The sequence below is a fragment of the Equus quagga genome, chromosome 4 (assembly GCF_021613505.1).
Source record: "Equus quagga isolate Etosha38 chromosome 4, UCLA_HA_Equagga_1.0, whole genome shotgun sequence".
Lineage (NCBI taxonomy): Eukaryota > Metazoa > Chordata > Mammalia > Perissodactyla > Equidae > Equus > Equus quagga.
In genome coordinates this window covers 65,076,846-65,102,931 of record NC_060270.1, presented here as the reverse complement: position 1 = coordinate 65,102,931, position 26,086 = coordinate 65,076,846, and the positions used below count along the sequence as shown (strand labels likewise).

Below are 26,086 nucleotides of genomic sequence, written 5' to 3'. Positions count from 1 at the left end.
GGAGGCCAGGGAGCCAGGCAAGGAGCAGAGCCGATGCCAGGAGGTGCTGTGAAAGAAGAACCCAGAATGAGGAAGGGGCGCAGAGAGAGAACCAGAGAAAGGGAAACCGACAGCAGCTCAGGGCTTGAGCAGGCAGGTCTGCTGGAGGGAGCAGGAGGGCCTCCCTGCGCCAGCTCCCTCCCCCAACACCCCTGCAGCAGGCTGAGGGCCTCATCCGGTCTCCTGGGCCCTCTCTCTCCCCATCCTCCTCCGGATCTCAGTTTCCCGAGACTGGCAGCGAGGTGGTGGCAGGAGGCATTGGCTCTGGGGACAGCCATCGGCCATCCTGCCTTCCTCCCAGGGGAAATGCCGCAAGCTCAGCTCACACTCCAGAGGGGACCCCACCCCAGCAGATCCCATCTCTCAGGCGCACCCCGCACCCAGCGCCGCCCAGCCGAGCTCCCCAGGGATTCCAGCTGAGGGCATGGCATCTGCCCCTCCCTCTAAGCTCCAGGATGGTGGCACTGCAAGGCATGTCCCCAGGGAGCCTGATCCAAGGGCCCACCTTGAGGGGAGCCCACCACCCTTGACAGCCCCTTACAGTTGGCCTCATAGCACCAGGGCATCGTGAAGTGGCAACTGTGGGTCCCATTTTACAGATCAGAAAACAGGCTCAGAGAGGTCACTCGGCTAACGAGTGGCAGAGCCAGGAGCTCAGACCTGATGGATTCCAAAGCCCAGACTCAACTTGTGAGTCTCAACTGGGGGTACACAGACCCTGGGAGTGACGGGCGGCGTGTCCAGGGTTTACTGCAAAAGACAGACACTCCATCTTGCTGCTTCCCAAAAATCTGACTGGTAGAGAGAAGACCTTTGTGACACAACCAAAAAGATGGGTTATGCCCGAGAATGTGAAGTTTGCAAAGACTTTGGCAATGAAATAAAAACTAGAAAAGCAATTCCAGGTTCCTACTGGCCAACTGAGCGGGCTGCCCCCCAGGAAGCTCCAGACCTTACCCCGACCTGGAGATCTGTTTTTTTTTAACATGTCCTCACTCATGTTCTGGAAGTTGCTGTCCCCTGACACCCGTCCACAAAGACGCCTCCTTTTCTGAGGGCCCCTGGTAAGAACAGCTGACTGACCGAGGAAGCCAATGGGCCTGTCCTGGGCAACTGTCACCAAAATGGTCTCCTTCCTCCGCCAGGGACTGTCCTTCTCCTTTACGAAATACTGGCGAGAGTAAAGGGGTGTTTGGTTTTCCTTTTTTATGTCCTTAAACTGGCTCCATAAAAACTTGGCCGCCACCCACCTCAGCCCCACAGCAATGCCCTGAAATGACATGGTGGGTCAATAGCCAAGCACAGGAGGACCCCTGCCCTCCAGGGCAGGCCCTTTCCACAGGCCCCCCCGAGGGCTGGCAGCCCACCTGCCCCTGAGAAAGGGGGCAGGGTCTCCTCCTTCACAGCCATCTCTCCAGGTGGAAGGGAGGGCTCCCCCCAGGTGAGAAGTTTCTAGTTGACTCAGGCCAGAACCCCCCCTCCCCCTCTCCTTTCTCCCTCCCTCCCAGGGAGCCTGAAATTCCAGCCAGCTCAGCAGATAAGCCTGTGGCCAGCAGCCAGGGTGGGGCCACCCAAACCCCGGAGGAAGCTAGGGTGGGCTGGGGTGGGATGGGGAGGCCCAAACAGCCCAGAGCCAAGCACGGGGAGCAGAGGCAGCAGGCCAAGTCTGGGGAGGACGGGCTGGGGCGCCAGGAGGGGCCGGGCTGGGCCAGCGGAGGGCAGACGGGGCCACAGAACAGCACAGCCACCCATCCGAAAGCGTCCAAAAGCCTTCAAGTGTTCCCCACATCCTGTGAGGAGAGGGAGGTGCTCCACAAAGGGAGAAACTGAGGCTCAAAGCCCCTGGTCTCAAGGTTAAGTAAGCAGGGGCCCATCAGGTCCCAAACCCAATCCTGGAGCCAAGAGAGCGAGCCGGCATAGAGGAGCCCAGCTCCCTCCCCTCAGGGACCTCCCAGCAAGCAGAGCCCATTCCCAGTCATCAGCAGAACCAGACAGGCGTCCACATGGGTAGGAGGGCTTCTGGAAGGGCCAGGACCACCCAGACGGAGGCTGACCACCCCCTTCCACAATCAAGCACCACCCAACTACCCAGGCCTCCCCCCAGCCCCACTCCTGGGGAGACAGGAACTTATCACCAGCTTCTCCAAGCAGCCCAAGCGGCCCCACTTGACTTCGCCCCTCACAGACCAGATCCAGCGCCCCTCCACAGTGAGGAGTCCCCACCCCTGGACTCTGAGACTCATCCCAGGTGTGAGGGCTGGGCTGGGGCTTGGCTCCTCCTGGACGCCCTCCCCAGCCTGGATGGCTCTGCTGCAGGGAGCAAAGCAAGGCCCTGCCCTGGAGGGCCAGTGCACCAGGCATGGGGAAGCATGCCCATGGTGACAGACATAACTGACATGTTTGACATGTTTTTACAGCTGGTCATGGGCTGGGGCCTAGGGAAGTGACCTCTGAGCAGAGACCTGGTAAAGGAGAGAGACACTAGGCTATCTGGAGGAAGAGCAAGAGCGGGCCAAGCAGAGGCACAGCAGGTGCAAAGGCCCTGGGGTGGGAAAAGCAAGGCCTGTATGTCTGAAGAGAGGGGAAGAGCGCAGAGGAGGAGGAGGATGCCCTGAAACAGCAGGTGCCAGGCTCCATGCAGAGCACATTGCATGATCCATCAATCAAAGCACTCTACAGCCTTATGAAGAAATACTATTCTCATCCCCACTTTGCAGATGAGGAAACTGAGGCACTGCTTTTCAAACTCCCCAGGGTCACACAGCAACCAGCCAGCAGGATGGCCAGGAGCCACACTCCGAGCCGGGCTCCAGAGGCGACACATTCCAATCCCTGCACAAACGGCCCTGGCTGGAGCCCGGAAGCCTAGGCTGTGAGACTCTGGCTCCGATTAGGAAGGCCTGGAGAGCGCTGATCTGAATGACAAAAAGTCCCGGGACAGCCTGCAGGGCAGGGGCTTGGGCAGGGACAGGAAGTGGTGAGAAGCGGTCAGATATGGTGACAGAGAGAGAGGTGAAGGGCACCCCAGGGTTGAGCAGCTGTCACCATGTGAGACGGGGACACCTGAGGGTCATGGTGAGTTTGAGGTACCCAGAGAAGTCACAGGGGGGTCAGAGGGGCCAGGATGACTGGGGCGGCCAGGACAGACTCCCCCGTCAGGCTCCCACCTGCCCCCTCATGGCCCAGCTCAGGGCAGCTGACTAGCTCACAGTGTCTGGTCCAGACAGCTGGCTAAGAAAAGGGGCGGGAGGGCGGGAGGGAGCGGCAGCTCCTGCTCTGGACCTCTTCTGGTGGGAGAGGCCCTGGGTGGAGGTGCAGGGAGCAGGCTGTGCCACCTGGGCAGGGAACTTCACCTTTCTGAGCCCTGAGCCCCATCAGTCAAATGAAGCCAAGCCCTCTCTCTCAAGGGGGGACTGAGGATGAAGTGTGGCTGTGTGGCTAAGAGGGCCCAGCACAGAGTGGTGGCTGGCTTCCCTCCTGCCCCCTTATCCCCATCTTGACCTGGGATTCCTCCCACCCAAGCCAGAAAGCTCTGGCAGCTTCTCCCACCTACTCACCACCCTACCCCCATCCTGCCCCCGCCCCCACCCCACCCCCACCCCCAGCCCACACATGCCTTGCCTGGTGCCTGGTGCCTGCCGCACCTGTTCCCCATGACTCACTAGGGCTTACACACGGCATTCCTCGTGGACAGCTACCACCCGCCGCCCCACCTCCTCTCCCGCCCCAGCCTGCTCTCAGCAGCCTCCTCACCCCAGGGCTCTGCAGGCCCCTGGCCCGCTGACAAAACGGGAAGCTGGTAAAGGCCCCATGGAAAGCAAACAGCAGCTGAAAGCACCAGCCTCTTAGGACCAGCAGCAGCCTCCACAAGTAGCTCTGAACAGAGCAGCTCTGAAGGGCCCAACCGTCCACCTCCCAGCGCCACGCCCGGGGGCAGGCCTCCTGCAGACAGGTTCAGAGGCTCCCGGCCAGGGCGAGGCCCGGGGAGTTGGTGACGCAGGGCCACTCGGGGCCTCTTTTGTCGTGCTGGGTGGTGCCTGCTGAGGACAGGCAGGCCTCACCCTTGGCCCAGCCCTCCACACCACCTGTTCAGAGAAGTGAGCACAGTGGCCCAGAGCCACCACCCCACCTGGCCCCTCCAGGCAAGTGTGGGCACTATTCTCAGCCCAGCTCCAGGATGCTGGCCATCAACAGAGGGGTGGGATCTGCCCCTCCAGTCACCCACCTCCCACCAGCCCCTCATCAGCTGCTTCCTGAGCTCAGCAGGGAACAGCCTGTGCAGAGAAGTGAAGCACGGGCCAGCCCTCAGCTCAGTGGAGCACAGGGCCAGAGGCAGGGTAGGGCAGGTGAAGGCGCCGCCTGCATCCTTCCTCCCGGGCCAAGAAGGCCTGACCTGGGCAGGACCACAGGCTCCCCCACCATGCTCCCCCTGGCCCAAGAAGGTCTGACCTGGGCAGGACCACAGGCCTCCCCACAATCCTCCCGCCTGGGCCAAGAAGGTCTGACCTGGGCAGGACCACAGGCCTCCCCACAATCCTCCCACCTGGGCCAAGAAGGCCTGACCTGGGCAGGACCGCGGGCACCCCCACAATCCTCCCACCTAGGCCAAGAAGGTCTGACCTGGGCAGGACTGCGGGTACCCCCACAAACCTCCCCCCGGGCCAAGAAGGCCTGACCTGGGCAGGACCACGGGCAACCCCACAATCCTGCTCAGGAAACCTGGCTTCCCTACTGATGCCAGGCTGTGTGGGCCCTTCCTATCACCTCCTCCAGGTAGCCTTCCCTGATCCCACCCCAGGCACAGGGACTCACATGTCCCTCTGGATCCCTAGGCCTTTGTGTACATCTGCTCCTGTCTGAGAAGCTTAACCAAGTTATTCGTTTATTTTACCAACTGGAATCCTCCACGTCTACATCTGTCACATTAGAACTATTAAACAGCACCTAAAGGACAAAAGATCTGTGGCATTTTTTCCAAACACAATGCTACTATTTTGGTTATTGTTGTCATTTTGTTTTTCAAAGGAGTCAAAGCCCAGAGTCAGTTTTAAACAGCTCCCACCCACTCCTGCCCAAGGAAGCACAGACACGCATACCACGCGCACGCACACACACAAACACACACACACACACACACGTGCACACATGGCAGTGCTGAGGGCCACCCCCACCCCTCCCCAGCCCCATGGCCACTCCCATGCCCTCATTGGCCTGGGAGCTGCGCTAAGGGACTCCCTGCCTCAGCCCGGACTGTCCACAGTCCCAGTAGCCGTGAGGGCACCCCACTTTGCAGACAGAGGATCATGGGTGGGGACTCGCTGGTTCAGGGCCCCACAGCTCAACATGGTGGCCCTGCCCCCAGCCCAGGGTTAATTCTACTGCATTTCACCAGAGCGGAGGCTGCAGGAGAGTTGGGAAGGGACTGGATGGGGAGGGGGTGCTTGATCAACCAGTAATAGGCTCAAGGGACGCTGAAGGAGGGAGGGCGGCAGGGGGAAGCAAGAGGGGACTAAGAACAGGCTAGGGGTTCCCGTGGCTGCCCTGACCCTGTCAGATGCAGGGGATGTCCAAGGGAACAGGGGGGCTCTGCCAGGCTTCCTCCTGCGAACCTTGCACCCCTCTATTCTTGCGCTGGCAAGCCGGCTGGTTTTAGAGAAATAGGGGGGCAGGGGGAACTGTCCTCCCACTCCCAGCAGACGCAGGAGGTCAGTGCACAGCCAGCAGGAGCAGGGACCTCCCAGGCCCAGCCTGGAGACTGCAGGGGACAATGCAAGAGCTGCCAGAGGCCTGGGCCAGCTACCATCCTCCAGGTCCCAGGGGCCCACCTCCATAATCGGAGGAGGGAGGCGACACCAGGTAAGCACAAAAGGCCCCTCCATCTCTGACTGCCCAGGGTTCTGGGAGCCTTAGCCCTGGAGCCCCGTCTCACGGCTAAGGAGGCCCTCAGGGATCTGGCCCACAGGCCTCCACTAGCCTGGATGTGCTGGCTCCCTCCAGAGGCTCCAGGAGAAGCAGTGAGGACCAGGAGGGGTGGCAGAGACCACGCGCGCGCGCGCACACACACACACATGCACCCACAAGACGGAAGAGGCCCCGAGAAATCACAGCAAACACCAGTACGCCCTCTACGCCTGTGGGGAGGGGCTGCCTCTCCTGGGCTCAGCCCACCTGTCCCCTTCCTCCCCAGGGCCCTCTATACCAGGAGAAACAGTTCAACAGTAAGGAAAGCTGAGCGGCCAGAGTTACCAATTCCTTTAATAAAAGACAAAATCACAGTCCTATGCCAAAGGAGGAAAGTAGAAAAGAGCAGATGGGGCAAGGCCTGGGGGATGCCGAACCCCAGATCCCAGGACGTCGGCCCCTGGCCACCTCATGCTACAGCTCTGGACACTTTGGTCATCTCCGAGCTGGAAGGGATTCGTACTGCCACAGGCAGAGGGCCGGGGGTGGGGTGGGCTGAAGGGGGTGGGAAGTGGGGGACCCCTCTCCAGCCAATCCCCTCCCCTTCCTTCCCCCCTGAGGCCTCAAGCCCCACTATCTGGAACCCAAGCTGGGGCTGGCCTCCTCCACTGCTGTGAGGGCCAAGGCCAGCCTGGACCTGAGCAGGATGGCCCAACAGGACACATGCAGAGGGCGTAGGCACAGCTGAGCACCCCACACCCACCTAAGGCACCTCGGCCACCCCACCCCAGGGGAGGGCTGGGCCCACGAGCCAGCACCCCAGCCTTCAGAGGCCTCAGGTGTGAAATGGAGACACCCGTCTCCCATTAATCCTCACAAATAGGAAAACCGAAGCTCAGAAGGGACTAGCAACTTGCCCAAAGTCAAGGTCCTGGGAGGAGCAGAGCTGGGATCTGAACCCGGTGGGCCTTCCACTTTGGCACGCTGTATGAGGTGCTTTGCAAAACCCTTCCCTTCCCTGACACACTGGAACCTCACACTCCAGTTCACTTTAAGGGCCTGCTCTGTGTGGGTGTCAGGGTCACCAGCTTCCCGACTCGAAAACTCGGGGTCTAGCAGGGAGGCCAGTTACACCGTGTTATGGAAGAGCAAGCCAAAGCAAGAAGGGGTCAGTAACTGCCCCCAGTCCCAGAGGGAGGGAGGGGAGAGCAGGAGCCAGAAGCCCGGGTCTCAGCGTGCACATCTGCTGCCCAGAGGCCTCTCCCTCCACCAAGTTGCCCAGGAGTGGCACTGCACCGGCTGCAGAAGGTGACGTGGTCTCCCTGGTTTCTTGCGGCGCACAGCGGGCAGGGTGACCCGCGAGTGCAGTGGCACAGTCGGGCTGCAGGCATTGGGTTCTGTCCTGCTGCTGAGCACGGGTTTCCCATCGTGCTGACTCAGCTCTCCCAGCCAGGCCCTGCAACCCTGCACCCACGTCTCAGGGCGGCCTCCACAGTGCCCAGGCCAGCAGCGCCAGGACCAGGCACCAGGGGGGCCCCACCCGTCCACCAGATCCAGGGCAGTGCTGCCCCCAACATCCTCGGGAAGGGCCCAGGGTCCCCCTGGGCTGTGGCCTCCTCCAGGCCCACAGTCCAGCCAACCAGGAGGGCTGGGCTGGTCAATTTGGGGACGGTAGTGACATTCCAGCTCAGCCAGGCCAGATTCCAGAACAGACTGCTCCACTGAGTCCTCGGGGGGAAATGGAGGGACACAAATAAATAAACTCCCAGCTTAGTTAATATTTCAGAGAAACAACAATATTTGGGTCTTGTCCCAGGTTCACCAAATGCATCCAATTAATCGTGGATTCTGTTTCTCAGTTTAGATCAAGACTCAACCATTAACTCGTCCTTCAGTCTCCCCGACCCACAGGTGGCCCTGTTCCCACTCTGTCTTCGTGGGAGGTGGGAGCTCGGGTATCTGTGCCCAGCTCTCCCTCTACTTGAGGCTCCCTGGGGAGTGCAGAGTCCAGCTAGCTTCGTCCAAATCTGACCCTGACCCTCTGGGGTCCCTCAACTCCTGCGGGAACCCAGGTGGGGGGTCCCAGCACCATGTGGAAATCCCGACCCAGTGAAGGGCCAGCTCTGCAGGGTCACCTTCTCCTTTGATGTGCTGGCCTCCTGGGGCAACCAAGGGTCCCACCCTCCTCCCATATACACACACACACACACGCAGGCCAGTGCTCACATACACACGCACACACCCAGATCTGCCCCACGGGGCAGCCCTCACACACTGATTTTCATTTGAAATCAGCCACACTTGCACTGTAATGGTCTCTTCGAAGCATCCTCTCACTCCCTGGATGCAGGGATGGGGGTGGCAGCACCTGGGAAAGGCCAACCTGAGGCCACGCCTGATGGCTGTGAGGGACCCTGAGCCAAACGGAACCACAATCAGTGCTGCCTACCTCACTGGTCATCAAGAGAAACAGGAGGAAAATGGCAGGCATGCAGGATCTTAGTAAATCACCAAGTGCCACGGAGATACTAAGATCGTTCCCTCCTCCTGAACCATCTGGAGCCAGCTGGACCCGGCAGAACTCAGCTCTGCCGTCACCCCTTTCAGGAGCTGGGGATTCACCTTACTTCGCTGACGGGACCCCGTGCTCCCCAGTTCTCAGACAGACACACTGAGGCACGGTGGCCAGGCCAGCGCCCACCCAGGGCTCTCAAGCCCGGGTGCTTCTGCCACACATCCGGCTTCTCGAATGAAGGAACGAATGACGGGAGACCCTCACCTCTGTCCCCAGTTCTGGGCCCCTCATCCGGCCCCTCACACCCCAGCCCCACCCCATCCCTTCACTCAGGCCCTGGCTCAGGGGCTCTGACCTCACTCCTCAGGGAGGTGATGCCACCATCTCCCAAATTAGCTTTCTCAGGGAAAGGGAAAAAATGCATTACAGTTCAATTTCAAGAATCCCGTCCTAAGCAAAGACAAACAGCTCAAATCGCAAAAGCCGGAATGGTCCGCGTCTGTGGGTTCTCAGGTGTGGTTCCCAAGATGCTCCCTGGGAAAGAACAGCCCCTCCAGGGACCAGGCACTGGCCACATTCACTTCCGCTGGACCCTCCCCACAAGCCCGTGGGGCAGGAAGTCCTGTTCCCATTGCAGAGGAGGAAACGAGCGCTCAGAGAGGGCATGACTTCCCCAGAGCCCCAGACCAGGCAGGTGGTCACTGGGGCCACACTCCCTCTCTCTGAGGATTAGAGCCCCTCTTTAGGTCAGTCTTCCCCACACACACCTCTTAGCTTTCTCCTTCTCTTTACCCTGTGCAACCCCTCCTCTCCCCCACTACAGCTGCCAGTGGCCTGGGGCTGGGTGAGCGCCCTCATCCACCCAGCACCGCTATCTGGCCCCTGAGATAGTTATCAATGCACTAGAGGACATGTCCTGACAGAGTTGATGCCATCTCAGAACAGGGAAATAAGGGAGCCACGGCAGGGGGAGGGGGGTCCCCTTGAGGGGTCTCTCTCAGCCCAGGTCTCCCTGCACCAGGTCTGTCCCCAGTGCCCAGTGGCAGGCCCAGGCATGTTGGCCATGGTCCTGGGGAGAGGCCAGGCTGAGCAAAGGGTCCAAAGAAAGTAGCAGCAGCTGTTGGAAAAAGGGGCCGGGCTGGAAAAGGCTTTCCCATTACCCCATCCCCCTTCAGGCCCCACAGCCACAGGCCTGAGTGGAAACCCCAACCCCCCTCAGCAGCCAGCTGCTGCCCCCTGAGCCTCCATCCACTCCCCACCCAGCTGTCTGCACTGGGAGCCAGGGTCCCCACAGGAGAGCATGACCACTCCTGCTCTGAGGACCCTCCCCAGCTCTGACTCAGGAGCTAGGGGACCCCCACATGGCCATCTGGTCAATGACCTGGCCTCGAAGGGCAGGCACACAGAGATACCTTGAAGAGGGGTGAACTGATCCAGTGACAGCCCTCCCACCTGTCAGGTTCTACAGGCCTCGTGGTGTCACTCTCCCCTCAGTGTCCCTTGGGGCCGCCCAAAGACAGAGAAACAGGTATGCACGGAATGTGGGGACGCACAGGTTGCTGTACACCAGCCTTTCCACCAAGGCTGGGGGACAGACGTCACCCAGCCCCTGCCATCCCAGCCCTGACGGGTGGACTCCAGGATGGCAGCCCTGCCCCAGACCCCCTGCACCTTCCTGGGCACGGCTGGATTCTAGCCGGGCTGAGGTCACTCCCTCAGGGGCCTCAGACTCACCCCTGCAGCCTGGCCTCCTCCTCTTCCTCAGAAAGCCAGGGATTCCTGCAGCCCAGGATAGTGAGACACTGGGTCCTGAGCTGTGCCCAGACTGGGAAGCGGACGGACGAACGGCTCAGGCAAGATCTGAGGAAGAGAGGCGAGGACGCTGGGCACAGGGGTCTGGGGGCAGAGCCTGCCGTCCCTCTCGGCCCCCCAGGGCCTGGTCTCCCTCACCTGTCTTTGCAGACTCAGGCCTCGTCCCACCCACCCCCCCACACACAGTCCAGCCACCCTGAACAGCTTCCAGAAACAGCCCTTCCCACCCCACAATCTGCCTCCTTTGTCCTTCAAAGCCAACTCAGGTGCCGCCTCCGAGGAGCCTTCCCTGACAGCCCAGGCTGGCTAGGATGCTCCTCATGGCCCAGGGCCCTCGCCCCTTCTCCCCTCAGATGTGATGGGCACTGTGTGCGGGGCTGGGAGCTCCTTGAGGGCAGGGGGCGTCCTCTCCCCTCGGACCCTTGGCGCCCCAGCACCCTGGCCCACAGTGGGCAGGCCATAACCGAGAGAACAACAGGGATAAACCAGGTCATCAGGACCGGGAGCCGATTCAGTGTAAGAGGCTGAGGCTTCCAAAACAAGGAGCCAGCGGAATGTCCCGCAAAAGGGCCCTGGGGGCTCGGGGGGTGGGGGGGCCTGCAGGGGCAGGAGACATGAGATCCCAGCCCAGCCTGGCAGCGCCCCGGGCCAGTGGTGGCTGCCACGGCCCCGCCCACACCCCCCCTACACCCCCCCTCCCCCCGGCTCAGCCCCCCATGCGGCAGCCCTCGCACTGCAGAGGCGCAGAGTCTGCAGCTCATCGCCCTTCTGGGGCGAGGCAGCAGTGGGGACCTGGCCCGCCATGCCAGGCTCAGGCACAGCGTGGGGCACAAAGGCCCACTCCTGGGCACCACGGACAGTTCTCAGCACCCAAGCCTGCTGCCCACCCCCAGGCTCCAGACCCGCCCTCCACCCATGGTACAGCCCCATCCCACCATCTGCTGTGATACTGGGACCTGGGCCAGGGACCGGGGCAAAGGTTAGCTCCAGGAGGGAGAGGGAAGAGGCCCAGCAAAGAGAGCGGAAATGGGTCTGAAGGCAGCAGCTCACGGGCCCTAATAGTGAAGTCTTGGGTCCAGCAAACCTCACGGAGCCCCAGATCAGTGACCCCCAGAACTCTGTCAACTAAAGCCTTCTCAGGTTGAAAGAAGACTCCTGCACAGGGCCCGGGCCAAGCCCGCTTTGGCATCTGACCTAAAGCCAGGCCAGGCTCCCCAGCAGGGCCCCAGGCCCCCAGTTTCTGGGCCCAAGCACTGCAGCCCACGGCTCAGGTAAGCCCCACCACCACCCTGAGCCATGTTACTGCGAGAAAAGGCACTGTGCAGTGATGCCCGGGTCCCTGGGAACAGCCTGTGGCGGGTGGGATGTGCCCCACCAGTCTGACGACAAGACCTGAGCTCCAACCACTGCCTTGCCTGCTCTCTGACAGCCTGAAATCCTGCAGCCTCAGCTCCACTACCCGTCCCTACAGCCTGAGCCCAGAGCCTCCCGGGTTTCTGCCGGTCTCTGCCGGCCGGAGGCCAATCTCCCCCACACCTGAGAATCCGTGCCTCCAGCAACAAGTATGCATGAGGTGCATGCTGAGCTGGGGAGGCCACAGCGACTGCAGGAGGCAGGATCCACCCCACGGAGCAGACAGTCTTGGGGGCCTGCCTCAAGCCTGGACCCAGGAGAATTGCTTCCCTACTCCACACGTCCCGCCCACAGGGTAGACGCCCTGGTGCAGCGGTCCCAGACTTTAGATTCCACACCAGGAAAAGTCTTCCCAGTATGCGTGTGCCTGTGGTCAGCGGCACGACTATTTCCTCCTGAAGAACATTAAGAAACAATTAGAATGACCATCATTTCATAAAAGAAACATTGTTGCAACAACATAAACAGAAGTAGACAGATATAATCTCAGAATAAAGAGTGTTCCTTTACAGTGAATAACCTGGATGCAGCCTTTATATTTGTGAAAACGCTTTCACACACTCACCCCAGTGCCTCATTTTTGCTCATTTGCAGTAGAAACCCCGTGTCTAGACTTGCATCAGGAAACCCGAGGCAGCCCCTCACCCCGGAGCCCACTACACATCCCAAAAGGGGAACGGCCACATCCCAAAGTGTAAACCTAGACCCCAGGTGGGGACCCAGGGGGAGACACGGGGCCCCAAATCTCATTCACTGGGGGAGGGGGCTGATCTTGGGGACCAAACCTGTCAAATGACCCCCTAAGAGACCTTCAGGGTCAGGAGAGCCTCGAAGGAGACCTGCTTCTCATTTGCATGTCTCCAGGCCTCCCCGCGGCCCAACCACCTCCTCACCACCAGAGGGGGCAACCCAGACAGCTGGCCAGGACAGCCCGTAGGCAAGTCTCGCCCCTGCTCTGAGCCTCACCTTCTTCACCTGCTGAGTGGGAATCACACGGACCTTACCCGGTCGCAGTGAAAGTTTTACCCGCAGCTGGCCCCCAGCAGGCACACAGGAAACCACGGCTACTGCTATGAAGTTAATATTTGACAAAGGCTTCCCTTGGGGCAGGAAGAACCTGTCTTTCTCTTCTCAATTCCCCATCCCTGACCCTCGTCACTGCCCAGTCCAGAACCGTGTGGCCTCTTTGGGAGGTGGCAGCCTCTTTGAGAGGCCCCAGGAGCCCAGGTGCCAGCCAGGTCCCAAAGGCATGCCCTTCCATGGCATAGGAACCACTCCCTTAGGGAACGATGAGCTCCGCCCTTTCCAGGAGTCCCTCCAGCATGTATCCGTTTAATCTGCACAACACCCCCCATGGCACATACTCACTATTTCAGGTGAGGAAACTGAGGCTCAGAGAGGTCAATGTGACTTGCCCAAGGGTAGTAATGCGTGGGGAGGGATTCAAACCCAGCTCGCTAGAGCCTGAGTGGTTTCCCCTGCACAGAGTTGCTGCTTAATATGAAAATCTTACAACCGGCCCTCCCAGTCTGGGCCCTCTTTGGTGCCTTCCCACTCCTCCTTTAGCGGCCCCTCCCACCTCCCCAGTCCTACCTCCTGGGCGAGAGCACCTGCTCCCAAGCTGCCCAGGCCTGTCCTCTGTCGATGCCCTGTGGAGTGATTTTAGCATTGCTGTCCTTTGTTTGCACTTTTAATCCCAACAGGAGACTTGCCAAAGAGGCATCCTTAGAAAAACACAACACACCAGGGTGACAGCCTCCCTCCCCCAGGTGCCCTCTCACATGGAGACCAGAAGCTTCTGCTCAGCCTCTCCCCACCCGCCCAATGCCCTGCACTGCGCGAGCGCCTCCTTCACATCCACACCCGAGTCCTGAGCCCCGGCACTGGAGATGCCCAGGAGCCGAGCCCGTCAATCAAATGCCACTGAGGAAAAGCTCTGGGCCACCTCCTGCTTCACTGCTCCGAGAACCACCTGCCCCACAGGTGTCTGCCCCATGGCTGTCTCCCCAGCCAGAACGCCAGTCCCCTGGGGGATTCGGTTTTGTTTAGCCCATACCCTCCATCCCCAGAAGAGTGCCCAGCACATTGTGGGCGCTCAATATTTGTTTCCTGAATAAAAGAGTGAATGAGAAACTTCACCAGGACTTTACTGACAGCCAAGTAAAGCCCAGAGAGCAGCAGACTCCCCAGGGCCATGGTCTGCATGTAGGCAGTCAGGATTCGCCCCAGACATGCCGATCCCCCCACTGCAGGCTGCCCCTACACGCAGAGCCAGGTGCACGCATGCGCACGCACACATGCAGACACCACTCCAGGACTGGACGACACCACAAACCCTGATCAGCCCCGGGCTCAGCGGGGATTAGCTGTCTATAGAGGCCTGTAATGGACACTCCCAGGGAGAGGGTGGGAGAGCCTGCGCAGAGAGGCAAGGGGTCCAGCATGGGTTCACCACACTGCCCTGCTGCACAGAGCTGGCGTTCAACGGGCACTTGCCATGTGCTGGGCACCTGTCCAAGGCTTCTCTCTCCACAAGAAGCCTGTGAAGAGGAACCCTTCATCCCCATTTGTACATGAAGAAACTGGGCTCAGGAGGCTCCTGCAACTTGTCCAAAGTCCCAGCTAGTGAGGAGAACCCAGGAGCACCAGCCTGTCATTCTCACACACTCTCTGCCACGTCCTTGTCCCCTCTCCTGCGGCAAGACAGAAGTCTAGCACTGAGCGTGGGCCCCAGGGATTCTAGAACTCCATGGAAAAGCACCACGCAAGGCCTAGATTGGGACAGAAGCAGTCTCCTAATGTTGTCCAAGTCATACACACAGCTTGTAAAGAACGAGCTGGGCCAAGACCGCCGAGGCCGGAGGCCAGGGCCTGGTCAGGCTCCCAAGAGCGAAGGGGAGCACGGAGCCCAGGACGGGCGATCTGCAAAGACGGGAGAAGGGTTCGAACCACAGCTTCACCGAGAATACGTGGGATACATAGATTTCCCCGGCATTCAAGACTTGACCACAGCTAGCCCAAATCTACCCCACAGCCACCCCCACCACACCCAACACACCCCACCCCTTCTCCCCAGGAGGAACGACAGCCTTGCTGTCCACCCTGCGCCTTGGCCCACAGCTGTCTGTCCTGAATACCTCCTCCTGCCCCGTTCAGGCCCCTGGGCAAAACAGCCTGCCCCGCTTTGAGCCTTCCAGGGGCCAGCGGGCTCTCCTGAGTCGGGTCTCAGCTCTTCCCTGGACCCCATTGGGTGCACTGGGGCTCAGAGAAGTCTGCAGCCATGCTTCCAACCTCTCCCTTAGCCAAATGTCCCCTGAGCCCCCACCAACACCCCACCCAGAGAGGACGCCCGCTCAGCAGCCTTCCCTCCAACAGGCACGATGAACCATCTACAGAAATAATTCGGGTTCGGGGAGGGGTTGATCCGAGCCTGGAGAGGTGCAGAGAGCCTTGGGCAAGCTCAGAGGAAACAGACACAGAGCAGAGAGACACAGACACAAGGAAAAGACGACGGGTGGGTCCGGGGGCGGGGGAGGCGGATGAGAGACAGGAGCAGGAAGAGGCCTCAGACACTCAGGGACAGAAAGATGGACGCTGAGAGGAGGAAAGAGAAATGGAGAATGTGGGTGGAGGGGAGCAAGGTCAGACTAGGGCCTGGGCAGTGGGGGGCGGGGAGGGGAACCTAGCACCTCCAGCCTCCAGGAGACCTGGGTGGGCTCCCGGCCCAGAACACCTGCTCCGTGGGGTAGCGTGTCATTCTTAAGGCTGCCTTGAGGATGAGGATTGGTTGTAAAGGCCTCTCTCCTACTGAGGCCAACATGGCTACAGCACGAGGAGACCCTGACCACCCAGATGAGCATGGGGCCATCACGGCCCTGTGTCAGGGTTCTATTAATAACTGTCATGGCACCTTTCCTCTCCTGAGCATCTGCTCCAACATGCCAGGGCTGTGCAGTCCACTGACAGCCCCGCGCCCGCCCCCTCCCAGCTGGGCCTCCCACTCCCAGCAGGCTGAGGGCGGCCATGGAGACAGACGGAGTGCACACCTCCAGGCCTGCGAGAGCCTTCTGCCTCGTGCTCATTACCAGCCGGCTCTGTCAGGACAACGCCAGCCTCCCCACTGCACACTCCATGAGGCCTTCTGGGCGGTGGACCTCAGGGGCAAGCAGGCCAGACTCCACCCCCGCCCCAGCTGTCTCTTCTCCCCAACATGCCCTCCCCCAAGGGGCCCAGCCCGCCAACCTCTAATCCTCTGTCATCTGACCCAGGCTCCACCCTAAGTTGGTTCTGCCCAGCCACCTTATTGAGGCCCAAAAATGGACAGAGTCATTTATAGAGGGTCCGACAAGCCAAACGCAACGGGAAGATGACCTCATGGCACCCCTCAGCCCAAGCTCCCGGCAGACACTCTGCACCCCGGGCACTCTGGGAACGCTGGGGCTGGGAGGCCAGCAGTGACAGTGCTGTGCTGGCAGACCCTGACGACCCTTCCAATATATTCTCACGCCCTCCTCACGCCAGGGCCAGAGGCCGCGGGAGCTTACAACAAGCTCCACGCCGGCTAGAGCCACGTGCACCCTGCTCCCACTGCCCCCTGGGCTCAGCCCAGGCCCAGGCACACGGCACACATCCCAGGCAGGATCTGATGAATGAGGGAAGGCAGAGGAGCCAGGGCACAAACCAGCCCACTCACAGACCTGCACCAGGGCTCCCGATCCAAGGCCCTAAACATCCTTGTCGGTTCATACACAGACACTCCACACCCGCCGGGGCCAGGTGGACACCTGCTCTGCTCTCAGGGAGCACCCAGACTAGCGGTGGAGGCGGGCGGGCTGCTGGGTAATGCTAAGCCAGGACCCATGGAGAGACGCACTTAGCTGGGGGCACAGGAGAGCTAGCCCCACAGGCACCAGAGGGCCAGCTTTCCTTGCCCACTCTGCCACCCTCTGAGTCCTGGTGGATGTCCGCACTAAGAGGGGATGTGTGGAACTTGGGAGAGAAGAAAAGAAGAGGAGATATGGGACCCTTCTCCCTAAGCGGATACCATCGAGGCCCCCCAGCAAAGCCACTGCCTGCCCCTGGTCAGGAAACGCCCTCCTATGGCAACAGGACAACTGGAATTGCCCTGCTTCTGGCTGATCTGACCTAGGTGAGGTGGGGGCGAGGTGAGGTGGGGGGGGGCAGGGGTGCCTGTGAGACCACCAACAATTAAAGTTAGACGTCGAAGTCAGCTGTGGTCCTGAACGCCCCACAGATGCTGAGGAGGCAGCAGGGTGAGCTGCACCTAGGCTGTGACGGACTCTGAGCCACAGGAGGGCAAAGGGGAGAGGCTGGCATGGCTGGAGGCCTCAGGCTTCCCAGGACGGGTACTGCAGCTGGGCCCACAAGCGACAGCCGAAGGAAGGCTACTTTCTAGACTCAGCCAGGATGGCTGTGGTGCTGCTCTGGCTTCTGATGGGGGAGGGTCTCCGACCACTGCCCAGGGACAGAGAGCAGCAGCAGCACTAAGCAACTCCAGTCCCACACAGCCCAGGCTCAGGCAGGGCCAGCCCCTGAGCAAGGCCAGCATCCACAGCTGACCAGCTGTCAGCCCACTGCCCCTGGCCACGGAACAGGCTGGAGAGGGAGGGGTGGCAGCTCAGTGGGGTCAGCGATGATATATTGCCACTTACAGGTAGGGGACGCAGCCCATGCCTACTGCCCCTGAAATTACTGAAGGATGTGCTGCAGAGACAAGGCATCTGAGCGAAGGGCACACAGCAGGAGCAGAGGGGAGCCAGGGAAGGTGACAACAGTGCGGTGAGGGCAGGGCTCTTGTCTCAGCTAACCCTCTGCCTCCCACTCCTCCTCCTCAGCCCCTTAGGAGCCGGAAGCAGGCTTAGGCCCAGAGCTGCCTGCTCCAGGCACCTAGATGGATTACTCAGTCACGGGAGGGGGGAGGAAGCAAGGGCAGCAGCTTCTGCAGCCCCCCCACCACCACCACCTGAGCATGGAAGGCTTCCCAGCCCCCAACCAGCTATCTGTGGGGCTCTAATCCCTCCTCCGGCCCTGGGAGGGAGGGGGGGACAGCTGGGGCAGGCCAGATCTGGAGCTTGGCTGAGGGCCCTTCCCTCCCGGCACAGGCACCCACCTCCCCGCCTGGGACCACAAGGATGAGCAGAACTCTGAGGGAGGCACAGGGGAGGCTCCAGCCGCCGCCCCCCCACCCCATCACGTGGCCGCATCCCTAGGGAGCCCGCGGGTCTCAGCTGCAAAAGTCATTGTTTATAAACAGCCACAGGCCCGGCAGAGCAAGGCGGCTCGGTCCCCGGGCGGGGGTTCCCACTCGGCCGCGCGTCGGGCGGGAGAGGCGGCAGACCCCACTGGGGGGAGGCCACCCTGGCCGGAGCACAGATTCTGCAATCTCAGATTTCAGAGTCGGAGTCGGCAGGGGAAGTGGCGTCAGCTGCTGGCGTGATCCAATTCAATAAAGCAGAGGTGGCTTGGGATGAAAAGCGGAGCAGGCGCGGACCCCCGCCCCCCAATCCTGCATTTCCTGCACAGTCCGGGTGCCGCGGGAAGCTCTGGCTCCAGGCCCCGCCTGCGGCCAGCTGCTCCCGGGGCTGAGGGGTCGGGTTTCCTGCGGCGCCCTCCACGCCCCAGCGGCCCACTGCCCGTCGCCCGGGCCAGTTCCCCACCCCGGCGTGGGCCCCCAAATCCAGAGCCGCCGCCCCCTCCTGGGCCGCCGGAAACGCGAAGCCCCTGCTCGGGCGAGGGCACCTCCCCGAGGGTGCGCAGCCTCTGCTCCCTGGGGCCCCGGCCAGAGCGTCCAGGCCGCAGGCACCTCTCGGGAAAGGAAACTCGATCCCTCCTTCAGCCGGCGGGGAAAGAAGGTGGCGAGGCGGGTGGGGAGCAGGAAGCGCTCGGAGGCCTGGAGCGAGCGCGCCGGCACCCGCGGGCCGAGCGACAGCCTCGGGATTCCCGGAGCACAGCGGCCCTGGGGGGCAAGAGGCAGGCTCCCTACGCCGGCGCCGGCCCCGGCCCCGCCTGCACGGCCCGCGTGGCCCAGGAGGGCTTGGAGCGCCACCCCGTCTCCCAGCCTTCCGGCCCTGGGTCCCCAGAGCGGGGTGAGCCCGGACCTCGAGCCCCGAGAAGAGCGTGGGCCGCCACTTCTCTGCAGACGTGCGGCGAAGACACAAAGCGCCGGGGGGGGGGGGGGGGGGGGGACTGCGCCCTTTCCTGCCCCCGCCGGGGGTGGGGAGACCGAGGACGGGGACAGGAGAGGGCGCCCAGAGCGCCGGGGACCGCAGCCTGAGGAACCCGCCGAAGGCCCTCAGCAGCGGTCGTCCGGAGGTGACAGCGCCCCACACCGGGTGAGGACCAGCCCCCGGAGGCGTGGGTCGGGGGACAGGTGGCCCGGACAGAACGGCGGCCGGGCTCGGGCTCGCTCACCTTCTCCTGCGCGCGAGTGAGCTTCTTCTGCACGTTGCTGGCGATCTTCCCCGCCGTCACCCCCTTGCTGCCCATCTCTGCCATCGCGGCCCAGGCCTCGCCCGCGGCGGGCGCCGATCTCGCAGCCCCGACCCCGGCCGCGCGTCCTGCCCCGGCTCGCGCTCCACGCCGCGCACTGGCCAGCCGCGCCGACTGACGGAGGCGGAGCGTGCGCCCGGCGAGCGAGCGGGCGACGCCGGGACCGCGGGGCGGGGGGGACGGACGGACCGACTGCGGGGAGGAGGGAGGGGCTGGGCCTCCGGCCGCGGTCAGCGCCCCCCGCCCGCCCCCTCCGGACCAGACACTGCCTTTTAAAGGGCCACTCCGGGCGCCGGAACCGCTCGGCCGGCCGGGAGGGAGGGCGCGCGGGTGCGGGGCTGCGGCGAGCGGGACTCCCGGGACGCTCCCATGACACCGCCCCGGGGCGGGGACTCAAACGACGGTCCCGGGTCCGGCGCCGCCCCGCGCTGGGTCCTCCTCCTAAGTAGTCACCTCCAGCAGCCCAGGAAAGGAGGTCAGATAGAGAAGAGGGGTGCTTTCGAAAACCGGAGATAAAGTGCGGCGATTGTGCGCGCCCCTGGAATCCGGAGCCGGGGCTGGGAGGGGGCGGCCAGAGCCTCCTCTTCTCCCCGGGGCTTACCTCTGGCCCCACGCTGGACGCTCGGCCCCCTCCCGGCCTGCAGACTCACGGTCTCCACCTGTGTTCTCTGGGCGCCTCCGGAAGATATTCACATCTCTGTCCCCGGCGCCTGGTCCCAGGCCAGCCAAGGCGCCGGGTCTGCCAGTGTGCTGATAATTATTGTTACAATAACAAAACCTAACATTACTGAGCGCTTACTGTGTGCCCGGCACTCTGCTAAGTGCCTCGTCGACAGGCAATATCGCGTTCAGCCTCCACGACCGCCCTAGGAGGTAGGGGCTGGTCTCATTCCCATTTTACACGCGAGCCCCCGAGAGGCCTGCAGCCAGATCTCTGGCTGCACCCCAGGCTCTCGACCACTCTACCCTGGGTTGTCTTCTCTTCTGTGCTGGAAGGAAAGTGATTACTGATCGTTATTCAAAGAGAAGAGAAGTTCGTTGATAACCGTCTTTGCCGACAGACCAATGACACATTTGAAATGAATAAATATGTATTGAGACTACTGAGCCCTGAGCCCCTCACACTCCTCCCCCAAATCATGCCAGGGGCTGTGAAGGAGGCCACTGCGCTGTGTGGCCCTGGGCCTTTCCAGGGGCCTGTGGGCTGAGTCGCTGGAGAGAGGAGACCTGGAGGCCCTGCTGAGGCGGAGCAGACAGGAGCCAGGCCAGGGGTCCCTGGGACCCTCTGGAGGAGCAGGACTGGCTCTTGCAGACCATACACCAAGCCCCCATGCAGGTGGAGAATTGGGGTCCAGAAATAAAGGGTTCAGCCTGGGTCCCGTGGCGGGGTCTCTGCTCAGGAAGGCCCCTGCACCCCCTCTGCCTGCTCCTGCTGGTTCTCCCCACTACTGCTGCACCCTCGAGGCGAATGTCTTCATCAGCCCTTCCTCCTGGCCTACTCTTCTTCTTCTTTTGCAGAAAGACAGACAGGCTCTGGAGCTGCCGAAGGCCCTCCTGAGCTGATGCCCTCAGCTGACACCCCGAAGTGCTGCCCAGAAGCCCCAAGCGCTGCACGAATGGAGAGCATTTGCTCAGAATTGTTCTTATAAACTCACGCCCGATTCGTGAGTTGCCAAAACAAAACCTAAAGCAGCTTTCTCCTAAAAGCACCTTTCACTTCACGATCTCTCTCCTCCTGATGTTATGTTTGTCGTTTTTCCAACCATTTCCAAGAGTACTTTCTTTCAACGCTCTCTGAGGAAAGGAGGAAATGAGCAGAAGCCACATCGTGTTACGGTCAGCCCCCAGGGATCAGTGGGAGAGTCTGGTTCACTCGACTCTGGCGCTTCAAAATATTGATTGACAAAAAAATTGGAAGCAACTTAAATGGTTATCAGCAAGATGGGGTCAGCTAGCCGGCACAGCAACCAGAGGGGCCATCAGGGGACAGTGTGAAAGAGCCATTACAGAGACCATCCCCATTATGGTAAACAACCACCACCATTATGTAGCAACATGAAAATCATGCTTGTGGGATAATTACGAGTGAAAAGAAGACAGGAAACTGTGCATGCACTATCCTTGCAACTGCATAAAAATAAATAGAAAATCTCCAGATCAAAGACCCCAAAGAACCATGCACGAAGGAAATAGATGTATTAGGGTCAAGGCATCGTGGCTGATTTCTCCTTAATTTCCTAAATATTCTGTAATATGCTATATTGCCTTCATAACTAAAACACACACACAGCTCTATCTTTCAAGAAGGTAATTCTTATCTGATCTCTAGATCGGAAAGATTTTTCTACACACAAAGCATTGGAGGATATATTGAAATAAAAAATGTTAGTTTGGGGATGCATAAAAATTAAAATATTTTAAGTTCAAAAAATACCATTAACACGTAGGATCAAAGTTTGGAAGGAAATGTTCCACAAATGTTACCATTAAGTCCAAAGGGTAGGAATGTAGATTTTTACTTTCTTCGTTATGATTTTCTATAGAGTCTGATTTTTTTACCATGACACCCCATTGTTTTTACATCAGAAAAATGAATAAATAAACAAAGCTATTTCCCTTTTGAAAAGAAATTTGACATAAAAAATTAAATTGTAAGAAACTAGGGAAATGATTTTCAAAATAAAATAGAACCCTTACAACTCATGAGAAAAACGTTAAGATCCCAACCTATAAATGGCAAATGGCACAAATGGACGAGTCACAAAATTGGAGATCCTGATGATGACTAAATAGGTTTTAAAAGTTCAGTCTTACTAGAAAAAAAAAGGTCATTAGATCAGTGAGCTACTGTTCCCGCCCCCACTTTCATCCAGTCAGCAAATCGGTTTTCTTAATTACATTACTTAAAACCAGAGAGATGGATGCTCTCACATACTGCTTCTGAGAGTGGAACAGACAGAAAATTTCTGGAAAGCAATCTTGCAGTATGTATTAAGAATCATCAAAATATCCATATTCTTCAACCCTAGAATCCCAAATCTAGGAAATACTCAAAATTTCAGCAAAGTCTTAATCCCACAGGTGTTCATCACATTATGATAATCCCAAACTGCAAGCATGCCTTAGTTGCGATCGATCGTTGTCCAGGTGTGCTCCCTGCTCAGTCTCCCAGCATTTCTGAGCACTGCTCGGTCCCAGTCCTGGGCTCAGCCCTACAGGATCCGCAGTGGGGGCAGGGAAGCCCCTTCCGGGAGTGAGCCTGTGTGCGTGTGCAGGGCAGGATGGGGTCTGGGAGGGGTTGGGCGAGGCCCTTTGAGGGAGGGATGTTGAAGACCTGATGTCATGGGCCTTGACCAGAGAACAAGGGGAGTCTGCTGCCTGGAGGAGCCCTCAGATATCAGGGTGTGAATAAACGAGCAGACAAGCAAATACCCAATGTGATGTTGCCCTACTGCTCCTGCCCCTTGGCGCTCAGGCTTCCCAGTGCCTGCATCCCTCCAGCTCTCCACAGGGAGACCCCGGGGGCGCAGCTGTCCAGCCCACCCCACACCACTGCTCAAAGGCCTATTACCGCCTGTGATTAACTAAACTATAGTATAGCAGTGCATGAAATGTTTACCCGAGCAATAATGCTCACGAAGGTTTTGTGATGGGAAATGCCTACAATGTGTCGCTAACAGAATAATGCAGGATATGAAAGTGTATAACAGTACAGTGCCAACTGCTATCCACATGTGGCTGGCGTCTCTGGGTAGAGCAATACGGCAGGAGATTTTTTTTCTCTCTTCTTCCTTTTTCATTTTCCAAATTTTGTACATGTACTATTTTTGTAGTCAGAAAAGAAATGCTGTTAGAAATACAGGTTGAAATGACGAAGCTGTCCCCTAGGATGCTAGTTGGGAAACCACAATGTGGGGGAGCATGTGTGCCGGGCCTGCCGACGTGCACGTCTGAGCCTTGAGGTCTGGGGAAATGATTGTTTAAACCATGAAGAGCTCAGATGAGCACAAGGCAGTCCTAATTTACCTTAGAGAGAAGAGAGCAGCGCCCCACGGCTCCTTCTATATTCTGAGAACTGAGGAAGAGGCTCTGAGCTGGCACTGGGACCACCACCACAACCATCATCATCATTCTGTCTTAGAAAGCAAGGCTTTTTGTTTATACTGTTTGACTGTCAGAATAACCCTGTGTTCCATAACAGTAGGACTTTTTGCCACCCTTTTATGGATGGAGACTCAGAGAAGACGGGTTCACCTGAAGGCGCAGGGCTGGTAGGGCCTGTGCTAGATGCTTTCGCGCCTGGCATCTCCAGCGTCTGGAAGAGACCAGCTCCATCCCTCTCTCCTGTGATAGTGGCTTCACCTCAGACAGACAGGAGGATTCAGAAGAACCTAGAGGCAGAACCAGAAAGCAATTTGTCTTTCTAGAAGCATTATTTTAGGGCAGCATACTTGTGATACGGCGTCCAGGAAGGGCTGCCTGACCCACATTATCCTTGCTCCCTCTCGTGTATCTAATGTCACCGTGATATTATGGGAGGGGCAGACAGACCTGGAATCAGAAGTCAGCTCCTCTATTTATCACTTTTTCCTCTTTGGGTATGTTATTTAAACTGTTTAAGCCTCATCTGTAATATGGGGGTAAATTACTTCTTTAGATTATTGTGGAAATAATGAATAATGTATATAAAGCCCCTGGAATATTAGAAGTCACTCTGTAAACGGTGGCTATATATAGTGGGTGGCAGATGCTATAAATTTGGTCTGCCCAGCTAATCGTCCTGCTTTCTTTGTGCGCTCCTTCCTCCTTTGCTGTGGTTTGCTGCAGCCTTGTTCCTGGCACCATGATGTGCACATATGCCTGGTGAGCCATTTGTCAAGCCATAACATTTGGGTCAGGGATGAGCACATGACCCAAGCATAGCGAGTGAGAGTCTTCCCCAGGCTTGTAGGGATATGTGCTGTGGGACACAGAAGTTCTTCTTTCCGCTAGAGCTGCTAAGATGGGAGGACGTGAGTCTAGAGGCACCAGAGGCCAGCTTGCCCACCACGTGAAGGATCCTGCCTTGAAGACGAAGTCAACAAAAGTTGAAAGTTGGAGGGATGGGGATAGAGAGAGAAACAGAGAAAGACAGACGTAACAATATTGTCTGAGAACTTGGTTCCAGGCATGCCCGAATCCTGCCCACTCCCCACCTCCAACTATCCAGCCACATAAACCAATACGTTTTTTTCTTGCTAAAGCCGATTTGAGGCCACTTGCAGTCAAAAGAGTTATCACAATAACGTCCTTCTGAGAGACAACCTCACGAATCCCTAATGGTACAGCTGGCTTCAGGGTAGAGTTTCTCTTGAGTGCCTCTAGCCAGTCCATCTGAATTAATAGAGAATGTCCAAACTTGGACAGTTGTGAGTGAAAAGGGAAAGAAGTAATTACACCCAGATAGCAGGTGTAAACCAGGACCGTCCTGGGCGAATTGGGACGAGTGAGTACCTGGGTTAAGGGGTAGGAGTTCACAATAAAAGTGCACAAGGAGGCTAAGGACACGCAGCTCAGTCTGCGCTCAAGCTGGTGCTGGACACTGGTGTCTGTCCATTCTCCCCGGCCTGTCCAGCCGTCCTTCAGGGGATCCTTGTGGAGACGTGAGTCAACCCTCTGGAGGACCTTCTGAAAGTGGAGTTTCCTCGGACTTCACCTCCTGCCTTCCAAACCTACTGACCCAGATGTTTAGCTCCAGTCTTGATCCAGTTTAACCAGGCCCGGCAGGAGGGGCCTGGGGAGGAGACCAGTCATTGGGCCATCAACTAGCCAGGGTATTCCTATATCCAGGGTATTCCTAAGGCTTCTGGGAAACAAGGCCTCCAGCGAAAACCAGTTACTACCTTTTGCCACTAGCAAATAAAGTCTCCAAGAGCAAACTTTTTTTACAGTCATTGACATGCTTGTGTTTCTTCTCCATGTCTTTAAACCTTTGTCGACCTGTGTGTGGTCCATGGTGTGGCTAAGACGCAGTAGACAGAGAAGATGACAACAACAACAGAAGGCCTCCGCTCTGTGGTTAGTTGTGTGACTGTGGGCCAGTCCCGCTCCTTTAAATGGAGCAGAGATGCTCACCAGGCAAGGCTGCTGCTGAGGATCAGAGGTAACCCCGGCAGCCCCTGGCCTGGAGCGTAGCGGCCTCGGTAAGTGGTCCTTACTTTTCTGACGTCGCACTCTGAGGGCCAGGAGCAGGTGTCTCAGTTATTCTGCTCTGCGGCCCTCTCTGCTGGTGAGACACAGTAGGTTGACCTTTGCCAGCTATGCAGACGGGTAAATAGAGGTGCAGAAAAGCAAACAGCCCTTTGCCCAGCGTGCCTTCCGTAAATCCCCGTGGAGTTCCTTTAGACACTGAGACTCCAGCCTTCGGAAATGCTCCCCGGAAATTTACCATAATCATCTTTGTACTATCTGTGGAAAAAACAGTTTCCTAAGCCAAGCGCGGTGACAAGATTGCCACTGTGTGTTTGAGCATTTGTAAAGCCTCATTTATCTATAAACAAGCTAACAAGCTGTGGGAATACTAAGAGGGCTGCTGGTTCCTTGAAACTGGGCTTCGTTTTCAAGTGAGGAAAGCAGTTTCGGGTGTGTCACAGAGCCTTACAAATGTGAGCACCCGAGATGCGTCGGGAGCATCCTTAGAACACGGGTACGAGCACAGTGATCTTCTTCACAACATGAAAGAGTGAAAAGTTGCAGACAGCCTAAATGTCCAAGCAGGGGTTGGTTAAATGAGTTTTTAAATTTTGGTTTATTTATATTTTGAATATTAAGCTGCCATTAAAAATTGAGAAGTGGAACTTCTTCAAAATTTAAAACTTCTGCTCCTAAAGACACTATTCTGAAGATGAAGAGGTGATA

General features: G+C 58.6%; 1 protein-coding gene across 10 annotated transcripts in view; it reads right to left on the bottom strand.

The window, feature by feature from the left end:
* Positions 1–19,495, bottom strand: part of BIN1 (bridging integrator 1) — a 57,705-nt gene extending 38,210 nt beyond the window's left edge. The window contains exon 1 of one of the 10 annotated variants that reach the window (XM_046658421.1): positions 19,112–19,495. In XM_046658421.1, the coding sequence (XP_046514377.1) occupies positions 19,112–19,195 (84 nt within the window). In that variant the 5' untranslated portion in view covers positions 19,196–19,495. The remainder of the gene's footprint in view (positions 1–19,111) is intronic. The other 9 variants (XM_046658420.1, XM_046658425.1, XM_046658426.1 and 6 more) reach the window with 9 other exon arrangements.
* Positions 19,496–26,086: the final 6,591 nt, after the last annotated feature.